At 36.7% G+C, this 27,697-nt stretch overlaps 1 protein-coding gene across 9 annotated transcripts; it reads right to left on the bottom strand.

The window, feature by feature from the left end:
- Positions 1–857: 857 nt before the first annotated feature.
- On the bottom strand, positions 858–27,400 carry EXOC1 (exocyst complex component 1). Of its 9 annotated transcripts, none has more exons than XM_064710416.1 (21): positions 27,266–27,400; positions 25,252–25,385; positions 24,309–24,439; positions 23,301–23,460; positions 22,398–22,418; positions 21,446–21,633; positions 20,471–20,698; positions 20,145–20,277; positions 19,865–19,974; positions 19,256–19,309; positions 15,022–15,171; positions 13,820–13,925; positions 10,922–10,966; positions 9,636–9,799; positions 7,822–7,932; positions 7,270–7,346; positions 6,555–6,783; positions 5,379–5,562; positions 4,014–4,213; positions 2,337–2,531; positions 858–1,547 (listed from the first exon to the last, which is right to left on the bottom strand). In XM_064710416.1, the coding sequence occupies exons 2-21, from the start codon at positions 25,373–25,375 to the stop codon at positions 1,395–1,397; spliced, it is 2,763 nt and encodes a 920-aa protein (XP_064566486.1). In that variant the 5' UTR covers positions 25,376–25,385; positions 27,266–27,400; the 3' UTR covers positions 858–1,394. The 9 variants fall into 9 exon arrangements, with proteins under 9 accessions (XP_064566486.1, XP_064566485.1, XP_064566487.1 ...); XM_064710415.1 differs by having other exon boundaries at positions 27,067–27,391; XM_064710417.1 differs by lacking the exon at positions 27,266–27,400 and adding an exon at positions 26,511–26,886.
- Between the last annotated feature and the right edge of the window lie 297 nt (positions 27,401–27,697).

The following is a 27,697-nucleotide window of genomic DNA, read 5'->3' as shown; positions in this document are numbered from 1 at the left end:
GCCACGGGGCCCGGCCCTTCCGTCCCGCCCCTTCCCGGCCCGACAGCCCCCGCGCCGCGGGCGGAACGCTTCCTGCGGCCTGGGAGATCCGGGACAGGCGGCTTCACCCGTGCCCACAGCCCGGCCCCGAGAGCCTGCTAGCAGGACGGAGCGGCGGGTTCCATGGGCCTGGAGTGACAGGAGAAGGGGCCAAGGGTTCCCAGTGAAAGGGAAGTAGGTTTAGACTGTGTAGGGGGAGGAAGCTGTTTACTGTAAGGGCGGTCAGACGCTGAACAGGTTGCCCAGAGAAGCTGTGGAATCCCCACTCCTGGAAGTGTTCAGGGCCAGGCTGGATGGGCTTTTCAGCAACCTGGTGTACAGGGAGGTGTCCCTGCCCGTGGAAGGGTTGGAACTAGAGGATTTTTAAGATCATCTCCAACACAATTCTGTGGATCTGTGAAATCTGTTTCATCTAGCAGGTTGGTTACAAAACTTAGAAGGAAAAACTTACATTCATACTGTTGGGTGTTTTTTGTTTTTTTTTTTTTTTTTTTTTATTCTTGCATCTGCATCTCAAAAAACATTCTACCTCGGCATGTTTATTGCACTTGTTTCTACCTTGTGTACACCCCACCTCTATCCAACAACCTGGCCATTTCACCAAGCTGTACAGAAAACCTAGGGCCTGAATCCCTGGCAGCTGAAGCTCCAGGAAGAGGAAGGATTTACATGAGGTTTAGAGTACACTGATACTACATCATATTTACTAAAAGGAAGAAGAACAACATGGGTGCAGAAATGCAACAACTTCTCAATAGCCAGCAGCAAAACAATGGTATTTTCACCTTTTTGAAATAACTCTCCACAGAAATAAAGAATATGATGAACATAGTTTAATTAAGAATTACAGCCATAGTCACATTACATTTCAGAGCATGAACTCAGTCTTCCCACTGCATAAAGTTCTACATCCATACTTGGAAGGGAAGGGAAAATACGAAGGGAAAATATCTGATAGTCTTCAATATTTACATAATTTCTAAGATGAAAAATACTAGTGAAAACAGTAGTATTCTTTTGGCATACTATGAAGGTAGTGCTTACTGCTTTTGGCAAGAGAAGGAATTATAAATAAAAATATTTTAATATTAGGGAAAGGGAAAAACTGTATCCAAAGTGATTCACTGAATTAATGCTTTCAAACAGTACTTCAGCCCAATAGAAGCACAAAAAATTCCCCAAAGGTCTTATTTTGCCCTGAAAGGCATTGGAAGCAGGAGTGTTACTCAACATACATGGCAGTTAACTACACACACATGGAAATCCACCTTTTAAAAACCCAATAACATTTATAGTGTTTGATTCCCTTATACACAGGCACACACTTTGCTAGCTTCTGTTTCCCTTTGTAGAACTTAATGAGACTGTGCAATACTGGAGCAGTAGTCCAAAATGTCCTGTATAGTGAATTCCATAGTAATTCCTGATCCAGGGTAGCAGCGAGCTATCAGCCCTTCAAAGTGCTTGTACTGTCGTATGAATTCATCTTGCATGGAATGCCACACAACCTGCCAAAGAAAGCCAACTTTAGGAAAAGTCAACTGGCACAACACACTGCATAGGTTAACTAGAAAACACTGGCTCATTAATCAATCCTCACTTCAGGTGTCATTTTACAGTTAAAGATTACTAATAAAGTTCAACAGCTTGAGTTACTGCATTAAAAAGAAGATTGATAGTTTTTACCCATCAAGATCTGTAATGTTGACATGACTTGTAATAAATGTGCAAAGCAGAAAATAGTAAAGAAGATGGGTAAGTTTACCTAACAGAGGTACTGCTTTTGTCTTTCAGAAAAACACACTGAACCAGGAGAGTGCTATAATTGTGCCACGTTTCAGACTTTAAAAAGCTGTTTAAACAAGCTTAACTCAAGTCTACTTATTATTTAAAGTTTACAGAGTTTAAGAAAAACATTAGATATTAAACTATCAGAAAAGTACTGATAGATGTAACTGAAAGTACTCTGCTATAGTGCACCAATTAAGATTCACACCATGTTACCCACTCATTTAAATCTATTCTCTACTTCCAATGTATTTTGCAGACCAGACATCACCCATTAATGGTCTGCTAGGGAATCATAAAGGAAGTTTCTTTCTGAAATTTTTTCTACCCCTCTGGTCCAAATCAGTGTTAAACAAATAGAAATAGAGTAGGATTATTAAAAAACCCAAAAGCTGTACTCAAAATTTATGTTTTTAGAGTTATGCTGAACATTGCCACAGAATACAAATGCAAAAGCAGTAATAAAAAGCCTCTGTGCAACATTATAAGGTTTTCAAGAAACAGTTTACCTGAAGTAAGTTTTCTTCTTCACAGAGATGCTTATCTACCTTCTTGTAGAGATTATCCAATCCCTTCTTCACTTCTTTACCGGGATATTCCTTTATAACTTTACGAAGCTCTTGTTTATTAAAAGCCAGCTGATAGCTTACTTCCTCTTCCCGTATACCCTGTGCCACACGAGCTTCAACACCTTCAAAAAAATGCTAACAACAAGTAATAGCATTACTCACTAGCACAAATCTGAGCTAATTAATTTAATTTGACAAGGATATGTGTGGTTAAATCTTGATTCTGTTTCATGACTGCTGTGTTTTCCCAGTTTTTGTTTTTCAAGCAGGCATGAAGTACTGCTCAGCCATAAACATTAAAACACAGCCCAACAATGCAGTCCAGTACTAGCATAAAATTGAAAGCAATTATTTCTAGAAGCAATTGAGCTTTTCTTTGCAACCTCGTAACTAATAACCAGTTAGCCTCAAAATCCTCGATTCATGAGCTCATAACCAGGGATCCAAATACTGGATCTTTTGGATGAACTCCCTAAGCACCTGAGCATCTTTTAAACCATAATTACACAACAGCATATTTGACCATATCACTGTCATTGACCAGTTTCCTCAACACAGGAAATACAAAAGTTTCAGTAAATAGAGGAAAGTATTTCCACGAACATGCAGGTTGAGGTCAACAGTACATCAGGTCTGGGTAGGACAGAGGTAACTCCCTAGTTAACTTGCTTCACAGCAGCCTACATGGTGCTGTGTTTTGGATTTGTGGCTAAAACTGGGCTGATAACACAACAATGTTTTGGTTACATCTGAACAGCTCAAACCTGACCAAATCATAGCACATAGCATCATGCTATAAAAATTAGAGTTGGAGGGGGGGGTTTGGTGTTTGGCTTTGAGTTGCCTGTTGGTCAGAAACTGCCTGGGCATCAGTCTGCTTGTGAGAGGTAATAATTGACTGCTTTTGCATCACTTACTTGATTTTTTTCCCCTCTTTCTCTCTCCCCTTCTCTGATTAAACTGTCTTTATCTCCACCCCCAAGTTTTTTCACTTTTGCTCTTCCTATTGTCTCCCCTGGAGAGGGGGGACTGAGCAGGAGTTAGCTACATGGCAGCTTAGATGTTGGTCAGAGTTAATCCACAAGTGGGAAACAGCAATAAAGCATTTTAATTTTCAAAAAGATAATATATCTTAAATGTCTCTGAAAATGGATGCCTGAAATTTTGTTTATAGAAAAAGCCATGAGACATTCAAGTGGTCAGAACTGAGTTTGAACCTAAGTCACCACTCACTTTAACATTTAGCTCCACTTCAGACATTCATAATTTTCCTGTAACTTTTCTTCTTGTTGAACAGCTCAAAAACTACAGCAATTTTCTCTGCACTTGAGGTGATAAAGATGATCCCAAAAATCCTGGTGACTTTTCCCCTCACATTCTTCTTCCTCAAAACCATTTTCTTAAGACACTGATGTTTAGTTAGTACCATTAATTGCCATGAAAAACTTGGTTATTTTCATCCAAGAGTGTTACCCTCATGAGTACTCTTGCCAGACATGCTCCAGTCCAAAATAATAAGAGATAATGATAGATGCAGTGATAAAGAGATCAAATAGTGGAAATAATACATTCAAAAACTATCGTGTACCATTTAAATGAATACTCAAACACACTCACATTTAATTTCTCAAGAGGCTGTCCAAGTGAGTAGATTACATAAGACTGAAGATGATCAGTGTATTTCTGTTTGGCTTCTTTTTTCTCAGCCTCCAGACAAGAAATTTTCAAGCGAGAAAGTGTTGCAAAAATATGATGGAAGTTCTCCATCATGACGACATCCCTGGGTGTCTTCTGGCTTTCATTAGCTACTTTCTCAACTGAAAGAAATGAGAAGCAAAATACTTAGAATACCAAAAGGACACAAATTCAGAAAAACATAACCAATAACCATAGTACTATCAAAAAAGGAATTTTGAATTTCATGTAACTGATTACCATTTGTATGAGTCAGAACTACAAAATTACCACTAAATCAAATGCTTCAAAAGAAGCAACAGATACATGCAGGCTCTAAGATGATGAAACTTGTGTGGCAAAAAGGTCACTTATAAAAAGATACAAAATAATGAGTATGTATGATCTCATTACGGGTGTGAGGAACAAGTCACATTCTGAGGAAGCTCACAAGCATGCTTTCAGTAACCCTAATAAACAACATATGATAGAACAATTTAAGAGAAGTCACAGCAAAATCAATTCCCATTTTCACCAGGACAAAAATCTTCAGTAAGGTAGCAGCGTTTTTTTTAAATCTACTTCTTAATCTCAGTTTTTGCTTATTAGCTTTATGGTCAAAATTACCTTCAGTCCCTAAATGTAATAATAAAAATAGATAATACTGCACATAGATCTTTTACTTCCCTCTTCCTCTGCCAAAAAAAAGTCCTAAACCCCAAAAAACAACAAGCAGGCAAAAAAAAATACTTCTACCCATCCCTCCCTTACTGCACCTAAAAGCAGGCTGAAAGAGGATGGCTTCAACCAAGAGCAGTTAATTTTCCATGTCCGTTCATCCATTAATCATTTTGCTGAGACTATCAGGATGCCCATCGTGAAAGCGATCCAGAGCACCAGAGTATCAGTAATGAGCACAGATTCATTCCAGTCAAAACACTGAACTGCTAACTAGGAAAAATCTGCTACTGCCAATTTTTTTCTTCCTATATGATTTTTTACAGGAGGAAACAGACAAGAAACCACTTCAGACTGAGCATGCCAGGTTGCTGCTATCTCCCTCTTCAGTGTCTTAACCACTTTCCTCTGTCACAACTCAGAGTTACTTTCCTTTGTACATAGCTGTAAAATATCTAAAAGCATATTACAATCAAAAGGATTACACTTGCTCACTTACAATAACAGAGACAACCAAAATTTCACCATAGCTTTTATTAAAAAAAACCCACCTGTTAAATGGGGCAAAATTATATATAAACAGGTGGAACCAATTATTTAAGTAAACTATGACAGCCTTGGAAGACCTACCACTGTCAAAGACAGCTCTAATAAGTTTTATGTAGGCTTTATCTAGATCTCCTCGTCGTTCTGCATTTTTGAAAATTGATTCAGCAAGGGCTGCAAACTCTTCAAATTCAGCAACAAATGGAAGGATCCCAACTTTACTCTTCTTTGAGATTTTTACTTCATCCATCTGCTTCATCTGATTACTCTTTAATTTAAAACAAGAACAAGTGTTAGGCTCTAGATCATGTAAAAGCTATTAAAAGAAAAATGCAGATGTACTGAAAAAACTGACATATATAAAAGACAGAAATAAATTCCTTCAATTAGTACATCTATTTAGTCTTTCACCATTTTTATCATTAAACTTTTTTAAGTAAAATAATTGGAAAGAAAAAGGAAAGATGGTATTTTATTCCCCTTTATTTACTTAGTATTACGAAAATGAACACCCAGTGAAAAAAACCCCAGGTTTATGCACCAGAAGCAGTTAACAATTTTCACTTTGTAATCTAACAAGGAATTTCACTTTTCTGGTTCAGCCAAGCTAACAATTCCTTTTGCTGCACAAAATTTCTTTAGTCTTCTTTTGAAGAAATTTTATTTCTGAGTGTAATAAAAAAATCAGTTTCAAATATTTTAAGTATTAAACTGATCAAGAATGGTCAGTTTTATGATGTTTGCCTAGAGTGAAATTACATTTATGACAATAAAACAAAGTTATAGCAACAATTCTGTTTTCATGTGTCATATTTAATATACTGGTCATAACTGTGTTAGCAACAGAAAGTTTCAGACAGCAGGGGCTGCTTCTGCTACTGCCAAAACACCTCATACCTTGTACATCCACAAGGTTTGGTTTTGGCAAGTAAAAAAGGCAGAGAGCTGTATTTTACTTAATGAATTTCAGTAATCTCAGAAGGAGTACAAATTTAAACAAAGAATGAAGAATGTCAGATGGCTCAGAACCCTGAGCGAGTGGTACAAAAAGCTACTTATTGAGGAAAACTGGAATGGAGAGGAAAAAAGAAACACAACCACCATTTATTTGAAGGCTTGGCCAGTAGAAAAGCAATAAATTACTAATTTTCACTTCAAATTTAAAGAATTTAGGTATACAGAAATGTAAAATCAAACTGGGTAGGAGTGGGCTTCCTATAACATTACAGTTAGCTTAATCAGAATAACTAAAGAACTTACAATGCACTTATCAAAGTTCCTTTTGACAGTCACCAAAACATTTCCAAGTGTTGTGCTGAGAAAGGACGCAGGGTCCACATTTTGTGCTGTCCATACATGATGGCTCATCTTAACTAACATATAAAGGGAATTAAAGCTATCAATCTTGTCTCCCAGTGCTATAAGGTTATTCAGCTCAGGTTCAATACAACGAAATATTTTTGTCATCATTTGTCGGATCATGTCCTTCCTATTAAAAATGCATAAGAGGAAAATATTACTCTGACAGTTTATTAGGCTATTTTACATGCTTTTTGATATATTTATTTGATATAGTAGTCTCATGTGCATTCAACAAGTCTCACGACTTTCAGAAAGTCAGTACCCCACAGTAAAAATCAACAGTCACAGGTATAAAATATTCCAAAAAGTATTTTCTCTGTGGAAGCTGCCACACACTCTCAGAACTTTGCTAAGCATATTTTCTGTATTATACTGCCAGACTTCAATTTGCAAGCTATTAAGAGAATTAAACAACTATATACAGGAGCACCCATTCTATATACAAAAATTATTCTTTTTACTGACACACTCAGTGTCTAGGTAAAAATTTAAAGTTCACTATTCACTTTCACTGAAAGGGAATAATTTCTGACTTTAGAGAAAAGAAGTTCTATATGCCAAATAAACTCAAACATAGGCTTAGGAATCAGTAACAAAAAATAGCAGCACGTACTCAGATGATACTGTTTGTGGAACACCAGAAGTGTGCGAACGAGATAAAGCTCCTCCATCCATTTCCTCCACTTCATTCTGTGAGAACAAGGAATGTATGCAAAGATAAGGTTTGTCTCCAATTCTTTATCAAAGTAGTTACTACATCTTACAAAACCAATATAAGTAGCAGTTCCATACCCCCAGTACCCCCTGCCTCCAGAGCAGAAAACAGAACAGTTTTAAAGTTTCTGGTAATTTTCCAGTCACATTCTACTGAATTCAATATTATCCACAATTACTCCCCACTGTCTTCCTATATAGCATGATGGAGTGTTTGTTGTCATCTTATGAGGAAACAAAGCCATGGATAAGGAAACATGTCAGTCCTTCTTTCATAAATTTTGTTTTGGTTTGCCAAAATAAAGATCCTTCCAGTTCATGAAGAAAAACAAATTACTCATCACCTGGATCACATAATCACCAATAAATTCCCAAGTTCTCTTTTAAACAGGTCTCTTTTGAGGCCTGGTCAATACTTTTTTACTACAGTGACAGAGAATCTAAGTCATACCATTGTTGTTCCAGAGGTGCTCTGATGTTGTTGCAGTTTGAAAAATTTACTGATGAAGTCCTGTTCCGCCAGACACAGAGGTTCTAGTTCACTTAATACTTGCTCAAAAATCTAAAGAAAGATAAAATATTTTCTCAACACACCAAATACTATGAACAGTTAACAATACTAATTTTAATTGTTTGTTACATATACTTTTTATCTTCACTGAGCTTTAGAAGGCTTACTACTACTTAACAGAAATGGAAACAGATTGTAAGTAGACGTCTAAAAGTAACAGCTGCCTCTTCAACACAGTCCTTTCTTATCCATGTAATACTGTGAAGGAAAGAACAATCTGTGTTTTTCCACAACTAGAAGTTTTCTAGTTGCACTGAGGAAGCACTTTTGTGCTATAATGGAAACATTTGCATTTTAATACCAAGTCTTGGGTTCTGCCACCATCTTTTCTGCCTGGGTTGCTGAGCAGAGGAAGACAAAATTAAAAGCTTCAGGGAAGAAAAACAGGTCAACTGTGTATGTTGAAGTTAACTGTTCTGTAGAAAAAGCAGAAGTTTCTACACAGCTGCTAGAGAAACAAATGAGTAGGTTTTGTACTGAAGTATGCAACACAATTTTTAGATTTAAACTAAAACAAAACATTATTTTGGCAATAAGTAATTACAATGATTTAATTTCATTAATAGAAAGCAAGGAAATTCTAAGGCAGATGTTAAACATATTTCTCTTAGGATCTTCTCTGCAAGTATTTAAAAATAAAGCCATGCAATAATTTACATAAATTAAACCAATCTAGCCACACAGGAAATCCACACTGATGAAAATTCCCATAGGAAAAAAACCCAACAACTTAGTAGGTCAGCTCAATAGCTTATAACTCTGTATATTAAATCACATTCACATACCCCCAGTGGCTGTGAGGTACAAGTGAGAAATTGAAAATAATAGCACAATAATTGCATAAACCTGTTTTAAAAAGTTAGCCTTTTAATTCTAGACAAGTTGCTGCTACAAGTTTGTAATAACTTAACAGTTAATATTGTTTCAGGCATCTATTTCCTCCCAGGAAAAGACTAAGCAATGATTTGAAGAGGTCAGAAGAAAAACATTAATCTCCATCAAGTAATTCAATAGAGAACAACAAAATTATTTTTATGTCTGACTGATAACTGCTTGTTTTCCTTCCACAGCAGTGAGGAGTTGATTCTGCAAGAAATGGTGAGCATTGTCACTTTTAATGGTTCAGGAATAAAAGTCAACAGATGCTGAGGACAGCAGGTTTTAAAACAGGATGAGGCCACTCCACTAACAACTTAGTGCTATTGGTTAAAGTTAAAACTGGTGATTACTAATGTGAAACCAGTATAAGTAAAATTTTAGGGTCATGCTCAAGTCCTGGCTAAAATTCATATCTTCCTTATCTTTTGCTTTTGCTTACATACTGGCAAAATGTCGTAGAACATTGAATAAATTGAAAAAAATAAAACCAGTGGACAATCCATCAGTTTCATTCCTATTTGCTTAAATACCCATGTTTGGCTTAAACTTAGAAGATATTTTTTTATGCTTGATATTCTTTAAAGATTCCACGCAGCCTATTAAGGATTTAAATAGAATCTTATATTCTGAGATTAATACTGTGATCTACATATTTCTTAGGAACTGACTTTATTAGATATACAGTACATAAAAACTTCGAAATTGGCATGTTTTAGGATTTAAAAAGTAGATATTTTTGAGCTATGGAAGAAGGATATGTAAGATACCTCTAATACAAAACTAAGCAAAAATCCTATGGGGTATTTTGGCTTTACCTTATCAAATTTTGTTCTGTCAGCCACATCCAGGTCAGAGGCAGACATGTTTCCCATGTCTAACAGTGAGGATGACTGAGATCTGCGGTTTCCTGAACTCTGAACAGAGAGTTTATTTAGACTAGAAGTAGACCCAGTTAATTTTCCAGAACTTCCATGAAGACCTGTGAAATAAAGACACTATGAAGGATTAAAGTGAAGGCAGAAGAAAATACTGAAAAATAGGTTTTGTTAGAGAATATATGACATCAAGAGTTGCTAGTAGTCCTATATTAAAATCAAACAACTTTTGTCTAAGTTATAAATGCTTTTGCTGTAACTGTACTCTTTCCTCATTATAAAGCAACTCAGATTCTTCAGCAATTTTCAAAGTACAATATAACTATTTAAATTCTCATTGTAAAGTAGGGCAAAAAGGTATAAAAGGAACAAAACTCTACAATACAGTAATACAGGGATTAAAGACTTGAAAGCTAAGACCAGTTATCACATTTGTGGATGTATTTTGGGCAAAGGCTGCCACAAGCAGAACTGAACCACAGGAAGGAAAAAAATTAAAATGTTTTATATACACACAGGCACTTTTTAATCTTGCACTTGATCTTTCTGCTGTTAACATCCTTTTAACTACAGTTTGTTCCAGCTATTTTGCTGGATCTACAATCCTACAGTAACTCTGCTGCTAATACTCTCCCCTCCCTTTGATCATAATTAAGATTCAGTAATTTTTCATTATATTGCTGGGCCTTCTCCTAGGAGTATGTTTTTTCTTTTTTATTTCCTTTCCTTTCCCCCTAATTTTTTAAGAAATGTTGGACTAGGACAGAGAAAGCTAATAACAAAAAAGACCAAAACATTATAATTTTTTGGATCTCCAAGTAAACTTTTCACATCTAAGCCACATAGAAACTTAAAAGCAATCCTGCAAGCTTCACTTAACTGCTCTGTTGGTACACAAGACAAACTCTACAGATCTAATCTAAACTCAATGTACTGGAGGAATGGAAAACTATGACAAGGTCTCAGGCACAAATACATTTTTACTATTAACTAGTAGCATGGGAAAACCTAAAGATATTGCCTTTATGTGGAAATCTTCTCAAATTCTATGTTTGGACTTAGAGCTGTGCTTCCTTTTTGGCTTGCCAGCCCAATGGTTCTGCTCACATTTATTTCATTCTGAACAGTGCTTCAGTGTGAGGTAGATTCTTCCTGATGCAGCACTACATTGTAACATTGACACACATGCATTGACAACACCAACTAATGCAACTAGTTATACTCACTCTCAGTTTCCTGTTTGACAGCACTTTCTTTTCGAGGCAGTGTAGCTGGGATGGATTAGGTTGCAAGCATCAAAGACAAAGACAAGTTAAAATGCAGTTTGCACAAACCATGCACAAGATGCAAGTTAAGCTCTAACTGGAAAGAAACATGCAGAGAACTATAAGCAGCAAGTAACTACATTGCAAACACATTTAGTTGGAGAGGTACTATTCCAGAAATTCAGTATCTAAACTACATGGAAAACAGAATAAGTTTCTAGGTATTAAAGCTTGATTTTTCTTATATAGTATGTTCAAAGAACACTTTTGGTAACATGTACTTAAGTTCTCCCAAATTGAGAAGTCCATTAAATTATTTGTCAGACTCAGTTTCCATGATAAATCATATCAACAATAGACATGAAGAAATTAAAATGTACTTATGGAATTTTTTTACTGAGTCAGAGATATTGTCCACCTTTCGAATTTAAAATACACACAATTACTGCAAAATAATTAACATCAACAGTAAGACTGGCTAACCTTTCTTAGTTGTTGCAAATCAGGATATTTACATAGAGATTACATATTTTGCATTCATGCTGCACAAAAACAGATGACTGCAAATTTGGAGAGGATAAAAATAACAAACATATAGTTAAAAAATTTACAAAGAGGTTTTTATATTTTTCCTGGCTCTTTTCAGAATTGAAGTTTCCTCTAGTGGACTTCAATATGAAATTTAAAGTAAATGGGCATTTGTAGAAAATATAGAATCCCTAGAGTAAAGGCATTTGCATACGTACACTAAAAGCAATATGAGGTTTTAAAGAGATCTTGATGAGGATGGATGCTACAAGCCCCCCAAAATGGAGCAGGCAAGCAGAACCTACTGTAATAGAATGAGTATATATTTCTAAACGCCACAAACATGTCTTAAATACCAGATGTTCTCAAGCAGGCAACACTTCTGATAATTGTAACACCAAATTCAAATTTAATTCCAGCCTGTTTTTTAGATCTTGGGGGTTTGGCTGATTTTGAATAAAAAAGTTTAGGCATGATATATTTGGCATTTGCAACTATCATGCATTGGTCCCACTTCTTCATGGTCCTCAATTTCTAAACACATGGGATTTATTACAGAATGTAAAGAACTACACGATCAGGCCCTGGACAATCAGGGGAGCCTTGGTGCCTTTTAACAAGCTACATCATATAAACATATGACAATAGTAGCACTCTTTCCAACACTGACTTTATGGTATTTAAGTATCAAAGTCTTGGCTTCCTCAGAAAAGAAAAAAAAAAGAAAAAAAAGAAAAAGGACTACTTAAGACAAGAGTGAATGCTCATGACCCAGGCTGGTTTTTTGGCCATAAAAATGCAGACAAAGAACCTTGCGCTAGCACAGAATGCCAGAATTCTCCCAGCATCCCCTCTGCATTTGAGGCACTCAAATAGCAGTGCTATTCCCAAAGCACAAAAAAAAAGGCAAGAACACACACCAACACAACTTGGAAACAGGTCATCTTTAGTATTTGAGTACAACTGGAGCATTATGTACCTACACTACTCCTTAAACAAGTTTATTATTAAGAAGTGATATATTTTGAATGAATGTGCAATTAGTAATAGTACAATCACTACAATGAACACAGAAGCCTTTGGAATTACACACCCTTATGAGGCATTGCAACATAAATAAATTTGCACAAATACATGACAGAAGTCTTCTCAAGGTGCAGCTTTTACTCTGGTGACTGGAAGGATCTCTTTCTCCAAAATGCCTGATTGCTCCATAACATTAACACAAGTTAGGGAACTGCTACAAAAGCTGTCTCTTCACAAGTACAAATCACAAAACAAGTGTCAAGACAAAGTGTTTAGAAAGTTTCAGAGATCAATTTGTATTAGACTAATGGTATTTTTTGTCTTGCAGTAAGATTGCTTTTCAAGAATTAAGAATTCAAATGTTCTGACAGTGACATCTTATCGCAGCTCTGCTTTCCATGTCCAACAGCTTGCCAAGACCTATCTTTGCAGTTTTCCATCTCTCAAACAAGCCTTATTACCTTCCTGCTTTCTTCCTTTCATTACATTTTTCTGGTTTCTACCACCAAACTTCAAATCATAAACTCAGGACCCAAAACAGGCTGATAGAACTTACTACTTACAGCTGCACATAATTTTGGAATTCAGAATTTGCAAACGGGTAAACTGTGGCAAATATTTATATTTTCCAACAAGCTTTGAAACACTGCACCTCAAAATACAGAACTGACAATACATAAATACGCCTTTAGCACTGTTGATTTTTAAGTATCCAGGTTTTTTTTTAAGCTTTACTTTCATATTCACACTAGACTAAACCAGGTAGAAATAATCTCAAATATAAATACCTACACATTAACAAATTATGATTTCTAGTCTCAGGCTACATAGGTAAACCCCCCTGAAAAACACATTTAAATAAGTAAGTTTTACTAGGCAGGATTAGCATTATAAAACTAGCTTCTTAAAAATCCACCCAAGATTTATTAAAAGTAGCAATAACAGCAGAAGGAACACAAAACAATGCTGCCCAAACTCCCTTTCATTACAAGAGTTGATTTTTCAAATTTGTTCAGGTAACAAAGTGAAATAATTCAAGTAATAAAAAGTGAGTGTAGATTTGAAAACAGAGAAATATTGTATTTTATACTTCTATTTTCACCAACTTCACAAGATTTCAGTTGTGCTACTTTGGCCTTGTGGAAGTCAGAAGTTTTACCAGTCATATTTTTCATCCAACTTCTTCCATCTTGCCCAAAGTAAAGAATTTTACACCATTAAAAAATTAGCCCTAGGTGTCATAATGAGTCTTTTATATGCAAAGAGTAAGATTCAAAGCAAGATATGTGCCTTCTGGAAGCTTACCAAACTTTTTTCCTTCTCTGGTTGTGCCTGTCATCTTGATCTTGGCAACTTCAAAGAAATCTTTTATTTCCCTTTCATAAAGTCGTGACAAATAATCCATATAATTCTTAAAAGAAAAATGTAAATTCAGTTAATAGGTATTCATACTGATTTTCTTCTTTTATAGGAAAATAACTTAAAACCTGTGCATTTTCAAACCCTACTAAATAACAAACTGGTTTGGATTACATGACAAATATATTAATGCAGCATGCACAAAAATATATTTGTGATATTTAAACATATTTATATTCATTTTCACAGTGAGCATTAATCAGAAAATTCTACTTTTCCTTCATAAGGAAAAATATGCAATGCAGTACATACAGACAGGATTACTGGTGGTAGAGTATCACAGAATTCATTTCAAGAGTAGATGAGAACGAATTCAGCACCATTCTCCCTTTTCTATAAGACTCTTGCTGTTCCCTCAAAAGCACACATAAATATGTAATTCTCCTATTTTTTTATTAGAAGATCACAAAGATGCCAGTCATTCACTATGTGCTTTACACTGAAGGCAAATGAATAACTATTCAAAAGCTATTGTCAAAGTCTAATTTAAATCTTACATTTAAGAATGACAGAATTTTAATTTAAAATACTTGTTTTGTAAGGACTAACTTTTCCTTGACTTCTACCTGAACATTTTCTATACTTCTGTAGTAATCTTTTACTCCATGTTAGTTTTAAACAAGGAAGTTAAAAGTTATATGCATACAAGGGAAAAGCATTTCTATTTAATCTACTGTACAAGAGACCTCTGAAGTTTTTGACACTTCCAAGTGAAATGAAGGTCTGTTGAAACAGAGATGTTACACAGGCAATAAGCACAATTGAACCAATCTGAAAGTAGCTTAATAATTTTTTCTTACTCAGCTGTTTAATGGCAAACTTATTCATCTTAATATTTATGTAAAACATCTTGTGATACCTCAGCACAGACTGTTTGAGGAAAAAAACCAACAAACAGAGCAGGAGATCACAAATACTAAAAAATGAAGTTTCCTATTCTAAAAAGGAATAAAAAAAGAGGAGTAGTGAGTTATACTTAATATATAGCAATATTAAAATGACATGTACATGCACAGAGGCAATTCTTTTGACTCTCAAGCCCAGTCTATTATGTACATTCTCTAGCATCATTTGATCACTTCACATACCTTTGTTAGCCCTTCATATTTTCCATAATCTGTGTTCTTGAGCCACTCCATCAGTTTAGCATATCGAAGCAAATCTCTGTGAAATGGATGATGATTGGGTAATGTCAATTCAGCAGAGTGCTGGGCAAGAGTGGAGCTCTGATCGTGACCCTGGATAAGAAAAATATTAAAGTAAATCTGGAAGCACTACACAGATGCATTAGAAGTTTCCTGGAAAATTTAATATGAAGCATCTCATTCAGACAAACTGAAAGGCCTCAAATTACCTTGCACAGAAGCAAGGTCTACAGATGCAGGCTGAAAAGACACCTGACCTAATACAGACAGCAAGTTATTACAGCCAAGGCAGGCAGTGCATCTTAATAAGCTTGTTCATTTTAAGGCTTTTTGGCTTCTAGGTGAGTCACTTTGGCACTTTTTGTAAAAGAATGCAATGTACACCTGAATGAAAATTTAATGACAAGTGTTCAACTGCTCCTGAAAATTTTTAAGAGATTATCACATTATTCCTCTAAAAAAAAGAAAATAGCTACTTCTGTTTAAAGATGTTTTTCAACATACTTTAGTCCACTTTGGCCAAGCCTTCCTTGATCAAGTCTTTAAAACATCAGTGCACACACATTCCCTCTCCCTCCACACAAACACACACAACACACTGTCAGTGAATGTTTACAGCCAGCAGCATGAACCAATCCGCTCCTCCTTTACACAAAGATCCCATCATATTGCTAGAACAACACATGATTTAGCTTTTCAAGCTTTCACTTGCTTGAACAAGCTTCCAGAGTAATTCAGGAAGAGCAAGCAAGGTAACACCTCTGTGCAGCCACACAGCAGAACACACAGCCACTATCCCTGGGTTAAAAGAATGGAGGATAATTTATTTAATTAATTTCCAAATGGCTTTAATATTTTCTGTAAAGTCTTTTTTTACTGGGCTTGCTGTAAATACAGCAACAGAACTTATAGTCTGTGCCATGGAAGCACACAAATATTGTACCAATTGGTCAAAAATTCCTGCATCACATGCAGGTGCTCTATAGAGGTCAGTCAATGTCCATCCCTGAGAGAGGAAGCACTCCTGACAGTTCTGTCTTGGACATGACAAATCAGCAGTAAGAATAAGCTATACTGTTTAAAAACTGCCTTTGCCTGTTTCTAAGTTGGAACAGAAGCCAGTTTGGAACAAAACTAAAGCAACTTTGTCTTACCATTTTTCTGTTGTACTGGATACTAATCAGTTCAAGACTTTTGTTAGAGAAAGCTCTTCCACTATACATTCACAGATTTGTTTAAAAAAAACAACTAAGATTTAATTTGTAAAATACCAACTTTTACTAAGTTGGCAACATGAAAACTGCCAGCTTCTGGATTAAGCTGAACTACTACATAACAATCATAGAATGGTTTGAGTTGGAAGAGTGTACAAAATAAAGACCATCTAGCTTCAGCTCCCTTGCCATGGGCAGGGACACCTTCATTAGAACAGGCTGCCCAAAGCCCTATTCTTGAACAACTGGACTTGGACACTTCCAGTGATGGGGCATCCTCAAGCTCTTTGTGACCTGTTTCAGTACATTTTTGTATCCAACATGAGCGTGAACTTACTCTGAGCCCTGCTCTTTTAACTATATAAACTGACATACATAGACTCAAAGAAATAAGTCCTGGCCAACTTCATTAATTTATGCTCACAGAAAATGCGGAAGGATAACACTATAATTTTTCTTATAAAAACAATCCTGTAGTCTGACTTCAACAAAAAGCTAGTGTAATTATTGGAACATATAATTTGGAATTGGAATCCAGTCAGCACTAGCAACACAGCTGTTCTTGTGATTACTGAGGTCATACTCAATACTGTGGGCATACAGATAGGAAAACTTCTCAACAAATCTTTGATATGCTTTTGTGAAAAAAAAAAGATTAGAGAAACTCCCTCCAACCCCTCATTTGTCACATTTGCATTTTTAATGTTCAAGTTCATTATAGTTTAACGTAATTTATCTGGTGGCTGTCACAGCTTTTATCAACTACATCAGTCCAAATGCTCATTCGCATTACTGCTAGGAAATACTCAGCTATCCAAATGTTTATGTCTTCTTCCATGGAACAATTTTATTCATGTCTTTTTATTACACAGAACTTCTCTGGTTAGTATTTGCATTCTTCATAAAGCTAGATGACAAATTCCCTGACAAGGTAAATTTCTCTTTCCAGGCCAACTTTTCCACAGGACTAATCATTCTAGTTACAGTAAAGCATGTTCTGTTCAAGACTGCTCTAAAACATTACAGAGCTTCTAGAGCTACCTTTCCCATCTCATTTAGGGGCGTTCTCTTATTGCACATAAATTTATATCGTTACCAAATGACACCGCGAATGTCATTCAACTATTTCATCATTTCAAAGCTTCAACCTGCTTCATATCTCAAAGGCAGAAAGCCTGGAGTTGCCTTTGAGTGCTGAAGCTGGCTGTTAAAAAATCTTTAAAGTAATAGGTTAATTAATTATTAGTATTACACAAAAAAGACAACTACATTAACTGTTAGTAAATAGTTTTTAACACTGCAGCAAATGGCAATCTGAAGTTGCATTTCTGTTTAAAAATTTTAACATTTATTCTCCTTTTGATGTAAAGGAGGTGAAGCACTTTAGTATCTTACAACCATAGTTTGAATCAAGCATTGATTATTTTGCTTTTCAAAAAATAAGAAGCAATTTCACACTTTCAAGGAAATATATTTAGGCTCAAATGCCAATGTAACTATGTTTTTCCATCTAATAACTTCCAAATCAGAATGTCTTGCTTATATTAACAGCTTCCTATACATTATAATGTATAGGAAGCTGTTAATATAGGCAAGACATTTTCATTTGTCTTTTTAATTTAGAATTCTTTACCTTTATCTTAGTTTCTTCTGAAGTGCTTTAAATTACTTTTTAAAGAAACATTCTAAACAAATAATGCAACTCTTCAGATGTTAAGGGTAACAAAGTATTGCAGATTAGGTTTTCAACATCAGACTAAGAAATTGCAATTTTCCTCAAACTACCAAAACAAGTTCATTTTGGTAAGATGACACAAAAATCTGCTATACCTCCAGCACCTGAATCTGTACCTCAAAATGAAGTACAAACCCTCTTTTTTTCTCTTTTCCAACAATGAAAACCTTTGCAGAGTCTCATCTCTTGCAGGTAATGAACTCTTCCTGCTTAAACTTAACAGCAAAATCAAAATTTTTTTATCTGTTGATTAATACCTCACAGCTAACAGCAGGCCAAAACTTTTCAGAGGGCAAATTTGTATGAAAAATAACATGAGGCCACTAGTAGTATACAATTTTAAAAAATGTAAACTGCCAGTTGGTAATAGCATTCTCAACAGCACTGAAAAGTGTCATAAGAATAATAATTTCATCTCATACACATAATATTTCACAGTAATAATAATCTCTTGCCATTTTTAAAAAAATCAAGTCCTCAGAAAGACATTCTATTAAACAGCCACTTCCATACACAAGTCCAATACTCAAAGTCTGTGGATATATTTACACAGGACTTACACAACATAGTTTCTACTTGCTCATTTAAGGGCTGGGACACATAGTCTATAGCCAGGTTTTCAAAATATGGAAAGTGACAGAGGAAAAATACCACCTTAAGAACAGAAGCTAAAGGCAAAAAAATATTATGCTATGGAGCTGGAATTCTTCTGCAAAGTGAAGAAAATGTAGGAAGCACTTATCGTTGCCATAAAAAGCCAGGCTCTAAATACAGTTTTCTATACAATTATCCAGTGTTACTCTATTCTATTTCTGCACACAGTCTAATACATAAAATTTAGAACTGTAAAACTTTTATTGAGCTAATATGTATAAAACCAGAATTATTATTTTTTATTTACAAATACTGCAATTTCACACATTTGCAATACCTGCACTGTTGCACATTTATTACTATTTCCTGGAAATATTTTTTCTCCATGCATGTCAATCTGTCTCTCAGCAACTTTTGGGAATGAGATCAGAGGAATGTTAGCTCATAAACATATAAACAAAGCTTGAGGGCTGACAAAAATAATAGAAGTGAAAAGGGACGTAAGTCTGATGCTCTGTAATCAGTAAGGACAAATTTCTTTTTGCAGAGTCAAAAATGCAGCTGCTGGTTAGATAATTTCAAGCTCAGGAAAAAAATTGGTTATAAGATCTTGTATCAAACTCAATGTACTCACTGGAACTGAATGATAGGAGGACCTGTTATAGAGCTGAAGGAGGGTCTGAGTAAACTGATTGAAGATAAAAAACACATAAATTAAAAAGATGAGGCTAAAAAAACCACCCAGACTTTAGGAAACATGTGTCAGGACAGTGTTTTATGAATAATTCAAGTTAAGAAACAAAACCAATGTTCAGACATTTTATTTTGTATGTTTGGTTTTGGTTTGGGGGTTTTTTCATGGTCTTTGAGGTTCAGACAGCAAGACCTGTATTCTCAGCCACTTATATCCTTAAAACAGGTCACTGCTTTTTCTCCTCAATAATCAAGCTCTACAATTAAAATAAATCCTTATATATCACATAATGCATTTAATTCTGACAGCAAGCTGTAGTGGTTTTGGTTTGTCAATTTGAGATTTTGGGGGTTTTTAAAAAGAGATGTTTGGTTGTAAGAGATTCCTGCAGGCAGTTATTGTTTGGTATGCTTAGCAATATCTGTGCCTGAAGACCTTCTAGCATTTCCTGATTACAGCACAGAATATGTCCAATTTTAGATAGAGTGTTTTCCTTCTCCAGAAAAGTCTGCGACCAAAAATTGCATATTCAATAGTAAGAAATAGTACCTGCTGAACAAATACACTGTTCAAATGACTGGCAAGTCTCCGTGCAAACTGCTCCCGCAGGTCACTGAACCGCTGCTGCTGCTGCTTCACGGCATGAAGCATGTCGTGTCCTACAAACAAAAAGGACTTTAGAGTGTACAAAATACAGAGTAAGATATTGAATAGGGGAACCAAGAGGACCAGAGGTCACAATTCCTTCAAATCAACAGAACAAAATCTGAGACTAGTTGGCAAGGCACTAGTATATTTTGTTAAGACAGCAGTCTGACAAAAATGTTACCTGGACGAAGAGCTACATTCATACACTGCAGAAGGGCATCTGCTGCATTAGTGCAGGCCTCAATGCCTCGAGAAGATGTCAGATCTCCCTCCTGAAGGGCCTTTATATGGCCCTTAGCCAGATCCATGTGATTCTACAAAATAATGGATAGTATTGTCCATAAGCTGAAAGCAAATTAGTTCGCTATGCTAGTGAACCAAGAAGGATAAATACAATTTTGTCATTATAATTTACTGAAAATAGTACAACAATTAAAGAGGGTAACAACCTAAAAGAATTTTATACCTGACATTAGCAACCACAGTAAACATAACAAAAATGCTTACCACTAAGAACTCTATCTCTGACAGTAGTTTAACATTATTTGTGTTGCTGAGATGAATTAGGTGGTTGCTTTCTGAAATTTGATCCATTTGCTCCTTTACACTCTGAAGCATCTCTTCATAACTGCTCAGCTTTAGCTCAATTTGGTCAACTTCCTTTAGAGCTTCATCCAACAACTTCATCAAGATATTCACCTGTTTCTCTGAGGCCATAATGGACTGAATATTTGCCTGTAAAGAAAATAGTCACATTTTAGAAGACATTTTCATATCTCAAAAGCATTCTGATATCTCCTTCTGCCTCTATTACTGTCAAATAGTTTCCAAAATTCTTGATGCAATCGATGAAACAAAATAATATAAACCATAGTGTAACTGAACACACAAATTCATCAATCTATGACACATTCAAAAAGATAAGATATAAAGCCAAAATTTTGCTCAAGTTCTTGGAACTGAAGTATTGGTCTGCAGGAAAACAAAAAGCCAAACAGTAATCTCTACTACACCAGAATATTTTTAGTTCCAAAGAAAAAAAGAAGCATAGGTGATAGGGTCAGATTTTCTGTTACAAGATCAGCCATCGCCATGACAGCAGCCATTTTCAAAATATACAAGAAACACACAGCTTGACAGTTTGTGGAGGTTGTTGATGGTTCCCTCAAGTCTGTATCCTCTGCATATCCTAAGTTTTCCAAGTGACCTCTAGGATGCTGGGCTGTCTAAAAACCATCAACATTTCAGTATGTGACAGGTCACGTTAACTATCTTTTCAGAGAATGCACTTTGGGGAGCATCAAAGAGAACAGTTCAACGTGCTGGCATGCGATACTGTGCATCAGAAGCAATGCTTACCCCATCCAGCATCACCACTGTGCATCAGAAACAATGCTTACCCCATCCAGCATCACCACTGTGCATCAGATGCAATGCTTACCCCATCCAGCATCACCACTGTGCATCAGAAGCAATGCTTACCCCATCCAGCACTTGCAGCTCTCTTGACAACTTCTCTGCAAAGGCTTCAGCATTAGCAATAGCGTATTCACACCCTTCCATCATTATTTCAATATCCTGTTCCTCTCTTGCATTTAACTCCTGGTATTCATCCACAGCTTCTTCATCACCTCCTGCTACACTTTGATTCTCTCCACTTGGAACAGATTCTTAGGCAGAGAATAAGGAAAATAAAACACGTTATCAAGTCCAGAAAGTCACAAGTATTTTAAGAGTACCAAAGTATGTTTAAACTACCTGTAAGTAAATCAATCCATTAAACAACTCTCCTAAAAAGCACCTGCTGCCTATGAACACATTCTGTCAAGTCAGTCTCCCACATGCTTCATTACAATTTCCAGGACTGATTCCTAACAGTGATGTTCTCCAAATTATGCAACATAAGCAAAATACAAATATCCACCTTCCTTTATTCCAAGGAAAAACCTAGTCTCAGTTTATTTACCTCTTACACTGGTAATCAGCATCAGAATATATTACAGTATGACACTCAATTTGTTAGTGGAATATCAGTACAAGTTAGATTCTCTCTTTTGGAAGACAGAGCATAAGGGAAACATACCAAAGTTGATTAATACATATACTACTGATTAAATAAAAGTTATCTTGACACTCGAGATGACTTTCACAGTAAAATCAGTACCGAGATAAGTGAAAATCAAATAAACAATGGTCTCATTAACTACAATTTCTCACAACAGTGTTTAACAAATTTAACAAGCCACTCAAAGGCTGACAAATGAGTATAAACACAGTCCAGCCAGAAAGTGTTTGGGACATTTGAAACATCTCTCTTATCTCTAGCAACTTGATAAGCTAACCAAAACACTAAAAAAACAACCAAACAAACAAAAGTTGTATTATTTAACAAAATTGCTTACAAGGCAAAATAAAGGAAAAAGGTGTTACGCACCTTCTGCAACTTTAGGAAGTTCTGAAGAATTAAAAGGTATGGAAAAGCAGAGGAAAGGAAGCAGAGAATGTTAGCTAGACAAAGCACGAACAGCGTGTATACATTTAAGTGGCAGTAAGTTCGAATGTTTTATTATTGCACAAACTTGAACTGTTAGATGTTTAAAACAAATTCTGGTCAACACCAAAACACAGAAATGCTATCCCTTCCTGTTTCACATTTCCAATTCAAATTTTTCTGCACACACCAGTGTAGTATTTAATACCAGTAGTTTCACCACCTCTGATAGACTCTATGCGATATACTCCTACTTGCTAAGCTTTACTATAAAATGTTAACTATTAAAAGATAATGTGACCATAAAGTATTTACTACAGGATAAGCAAACAAGATACAAAGCCATCCTAGCCACCAATCAGTCACATAAATTGTAATACAGTCCAGCAGAATTTAGCACGTGCCTCACAGTCGATGAACTAGAAATCTCATATAAAACTCCCTTACCTTCTAGAATGCTACAGACTCTTGCTTTTTAAAGTATTTTTCTAATTCAGGGGAAATGCAAATGAGAACAAAAGCAGTTGTGTTACACATTTAGACCTACCAGTTCTTGGAGGTAGATTTTATTTTGTTCAAGAAACAGAATGTCTTAGAAATACAGAAAGCTTATCAGTATTTAGAACTTCATTAATGAAGTATTTTGTCTTGGTTCTCAGTTTTCTAACAAAAAATCTGCTATATAGTCATCTCGCTTATCTGAAGACTTAGAAAATATAAAGTTGAAAAGAAATAAGAATAAGAAAACAAGAAAACACATCAGGATTAAGAGTATTTTTTTAGCGTATCTGTTTTAAATCAGTAATTACTAAACTTTATACTTCAAATACAATTGTAGAAATTTACCTTCCAGCAGCTGTGAACTAACATTAATAAAGTCAATTTTCTTTCTAAGGTATCTCTGATTGAGTTTCCAGATACATGAAATGAAGGTGTTCTTTTCCACTGTGCTGCTTGCAACCCATTTGTACACTTTGTCAAAATGCAAATCAAATTCAGGACTCTCCTGCAAAAGATGAAATATGTTACATACTCCACAGTCGAATAATTCTCTAAGTAGCAGAGACTGTCCACACATTTAATAATGGAGATGACAGGATAAAAAATTGAATTACACACACATGTCAACCTGAAGCTCACACAGCAACTTTAGGGCCCTCATGGACCTTAATAAAGGTGCTAAAATAGTGATAGTGAAGAACCAGAATCCATGCTATGACAGTAGTATTTTGTCAAGGCAAGTAAGACAAAAATAACACAATACACAGATGCGTAAGATTTTTCATGAAGTTTATGACAGCAAATTAATGTAAGAGGGCAAAAATAGGTTGCTCCTGTTCTGTGGAAAAGTCCACCATACCAGGACTGTATGCTTGCAGCTCACCCTCAAGCTTATTAACTGCTCATTAAGAACATTGTAAGTGTCCCAGGAAAAAAACATTACATATAGCAGAACATTTTGGATATTTTAACAACTTATTACTGTAAATAGTAGAACAATCATAAACTCTATTACTGGAAATTAAGCTTGGGTGAAAAAATTTACATAAGACTTAAAAAAGTACTACTGGTCCTTAACAGATGCTCTCTATAGTCACTGAGAGATCACTACAACTAACAGGGCAGATATTGAGACTATTGCTATTCAAGCATATCTAGCCTACTGTTACTCAATTAACCAGGGTCATATTCTTGCAAAGGCTGAAAGAAAATGCAGGCACAGGCAGCACAGGAATGCATCACCTTAATTAGCCTGTTACCAATCTAATTGTTAAAGCAGCCAGCAACAAGGAAGTTAAGTCTGACTTGGAATGAAGAGGATGTTGTGAGCAGAGGACTAAACCTTTAACATACTTTAACAGCATCTTTGGCATCAACAACAGCAAGGTCCCGAAGTGCCCACGCAGTCTGCCTTTTGTAAAAATCTCCCTTGTCAGATTTTTTCACTTTGACCACATTTACTTGCACTGGTCGTTCCGTTGTCACTATTAAATGAAGTAAGAGAGTCATTTCAAAACACATATACTGCTTTCACATTTGTTTCTGCTGCACTTCAACTTCTCAAATAAATAATCTGTGGGGGAGATTTCATACTATTTATCTGATGAAAAGGAACATTTTGAAACATTTTCATCCACAATAACCACAGCTCAATTTAAGCTGATATCTCTATACAGCTCGTGAGGTTATGACCCCAATTTTCAGCTATTTCTTTGATACAGCAGATTTTGGACCATGATCATGTAACTGACAAAGCACAGACAAAACTGGAGAGTACAGTCAGAATAAAAACACTTTCAGACATTTTTCAGTCAAAAAATATTCTAGCAAGCTAATTTCTTGACAGATCAACCCAAAGCATCTAATTTTTTAAGAGATATAATGTAATAACAGGCACTTAAAGGAACATTAGAACTCAATTCAGTTGCTATGCCCTTCCTTGGACTCTAACAAATATTCTTTAAAGCATTTTATTTAGGCTTATCAGTTTAGATGATTACTAAACCCTGTTTTAAGCACTACATAAGGCCTGCTTCAAAAGCCCACCAGTACCAAAAGAATAATTTTTGACTCCTTCCTTTCAAATTACAATGAGATCTGTGAATCAAAGTAGTGGGCTTTGCTTCTTTTTTTAGTAGAAGCAATAATGAAAGTACAAGCTAAAACTAATTTTCTCCATTAGGAATGGAAAGCACCTGCTTTACACAAGTCAAGAATAAGGATTGTACATTAAGCTAAAACAAATGCAACCAAGAAAAAAGAAAGCTGAAGACAACAGTGTGGTATTCCTATGTACCTGTGGCACACAAAAAACAGTTCCTCTTCTTTTTGCCTGCTTTGCACACATTCACAATGCTCAATAAACGTTCATCATTGGGAGTGAAAATATCCCTCTGCAAAGCATGCTTGATTGCAGTCATTTTCTCTCAGCTGAAAGATTTTAGGAGGTAAAAATAAACTCAAGCACATTTAACTGACACACATAAAAAAAGAACCAGCCCTGTACTTACAGTAACTACAGGATTTTAAAATTCAATTTTACAGATAACTTAATGACTTGTAATCTAGACAGGTATGACCTGGGTAGAAGACCAGACCACTTTAGGAAAAAAATACTAAAAAAAAAAGCATACTCACTTATTTCAATTAGAAAACTGTAATTTATTAATACCTGGACGATCCTTCAGCCTAAACTAATGGAATACAAAAAGCTTCTTTGTAGTAGAGGGAAATACTAGGCACTAACATAAAAAAGTGTAAACTGGAACCAAGCAAAAAAGACCATCTAATGCTCAAGCTTGTAGAACTCAATCTCATAAGCACAAAAAATAACACACAAAACATCCCACCAAGCCCCAGAAAATCAAGGAATTAGTAATATTCACTTGATTCAGAACAGTTTTTCACACTACATAGAGATTTCATCTAGACTGAACAGATAAACACATTAGACATTACATTCCAGAGTTCTTATTTAAATACAGGAGTTTCAATATTATCTGTGCCTTAAAATTCTACAGTCCATTAAAAGCATGATTAGTATACACAACATGCTACACTGCTTGATGCTGAGACAATTTATGGAGTTGAATTCCAGGCTGGCTTGTTCTCTTGAAGATGCCCGAGTTGCTTTCTCTGATAAACTCACAGAAAAGACAAAGTCTTGGGCACTACAGTAATTTTGAAGATTATTATCTCAAGAACTTTGTGAGAAGAAGGGAAAGTGGAAACAGTACTGTCAACAGAGCTCAGGGCATGCTGTTTACATGACAATGTACCACTCCATAGCTGCTAATAACTTTCCTTCTGTTCACTAAATGCTGGGCCCACCTTTTGTTTCCCAAATTGTACGAGGTCACCATTCCTGTTACTCTTCAACAGATGCAAAAGATGAACACACAAAATTCTGATAATCTGCTGCATTTCAGATTCAGAAGCCTCTCTCCTTCCTTATTTAGAATTTTATTTTCTGCTCTAAGTCACAATCAAACTGCAACAAATTGCTAACTCTCCCATGCCAGTGCTAACACAAGTTGTCTAGCTTAGACAGAATACCTTTCCCATAAGGTACAGCATGATAAATCCAAGATCCCAGGCTGGCTCTCACATAGAGTTCAACTTCTGAGTTACAAACTCAGTCCCTTTGGTCACAGTCACCAAAACCTTCACACTGTGCCAGGACTAAGCACAAAATTCGGCTTGTCACACTTGAATCCTGCTGTCTCAAAGGAACATAGAATTTAGCCTAAGGAGCTGGAAACAAAGCTCCTTCCTCAGAAAAAAAAAAGCTTCAAGAAAGCAGAGACCACACCAGACTCAGATAAATCCTTTAGACACTGCTGCGTTTGTAATATTCCAGACAAAGGCTACGTGAAATCTGTCAGAGACACGGCACCCCAGCCGGGCCTGCCCTGGAGCACAGGCCAGCCGGGGCTCGGCAGTGCGGGGCGGCTGCCAGCGCTGCCCGGCCCCTGCCAGGCTGCAAACAGCAACAGCCGCCGCTCCCGCACCCCAGCGGCTCACAGCGCACCGCAAGGGCGCAGCGCAACCACAGCACCGCCGGAAACCGATAACACGGTAACAACTGAACAGAAACCCTCAGAACTGCTACCTAGAGCAACGGCGGCCTCCCGAGGGCCCGTCCGACACGGCTGCACCGCCTCCCGCCTGCGAGTCCCGCACAAGCGGCCCCCGACCCGCCCAGAGCCCGGCGGCACCGCCACGGCCGAACCGGCCCGCGCAGCACCGCGCCAGCCCCACGCCTGGGCGGGGGAAGGGACGGCAGGGCGCCGGGGCTGCCTCGCTCTCACCGCGGCGCCGGGACACGGCCGGGAAGTGCCGGGACAGGGCAGGAAAGCGCCGGGCAGGGCAGCGCCGGGATAGGGCAGGAAAGCGCCGGGCAGGGACACGGCTCCTCCCGCCGCGGCTTCCGCCCACGTGACGGCGGCGCGCCGCTCGGGCCGGGCCGCCCGGCAGCGCCCCCTAGCGGGGAGGAGCGGGCGCGGCGGGCGCGGGGCACAGCGGCCGAACCGAAAGTGACGTCACGACAGAGGCACTGAGGGGTTCAGGACTGCTAAGGGACAAATGAGTCCACAAAAGAAATGCAGGTAAACCTGGTGTTGAAAGAAGCATACAGTGCATTACAGTGTCGCACAATCAATTTCGAATTACAGTGTCCAGCTCTGACTGCGTGCTGTAACTCCATTTGGCCACAGCATCAGGACTAATGTCACTTCACAGAA

The sequence above is a fragment of the Zonotrichia leucophrys genome, chromosome 4 (genome assembly GCF_028769735.1).
Source record: "Zonotrichia leucophrys gambelii isolate GWCS_2022_RI chromosome 4, RI_Zleu_2.0, whole genome shotgun sequence".
Classification (NCBI taxonomy): domain Eukaryota; kingdom Metazoa; phylum Chordata; class Aves; order Passeriformes; family Passerellidae; genus Zonotrichia; species Zonotrichia leucophrys.
Note: the sequence above shows the minus strand (reverse complement) of the source record. Positions and strands in the feature narration are given on the sequence as shown.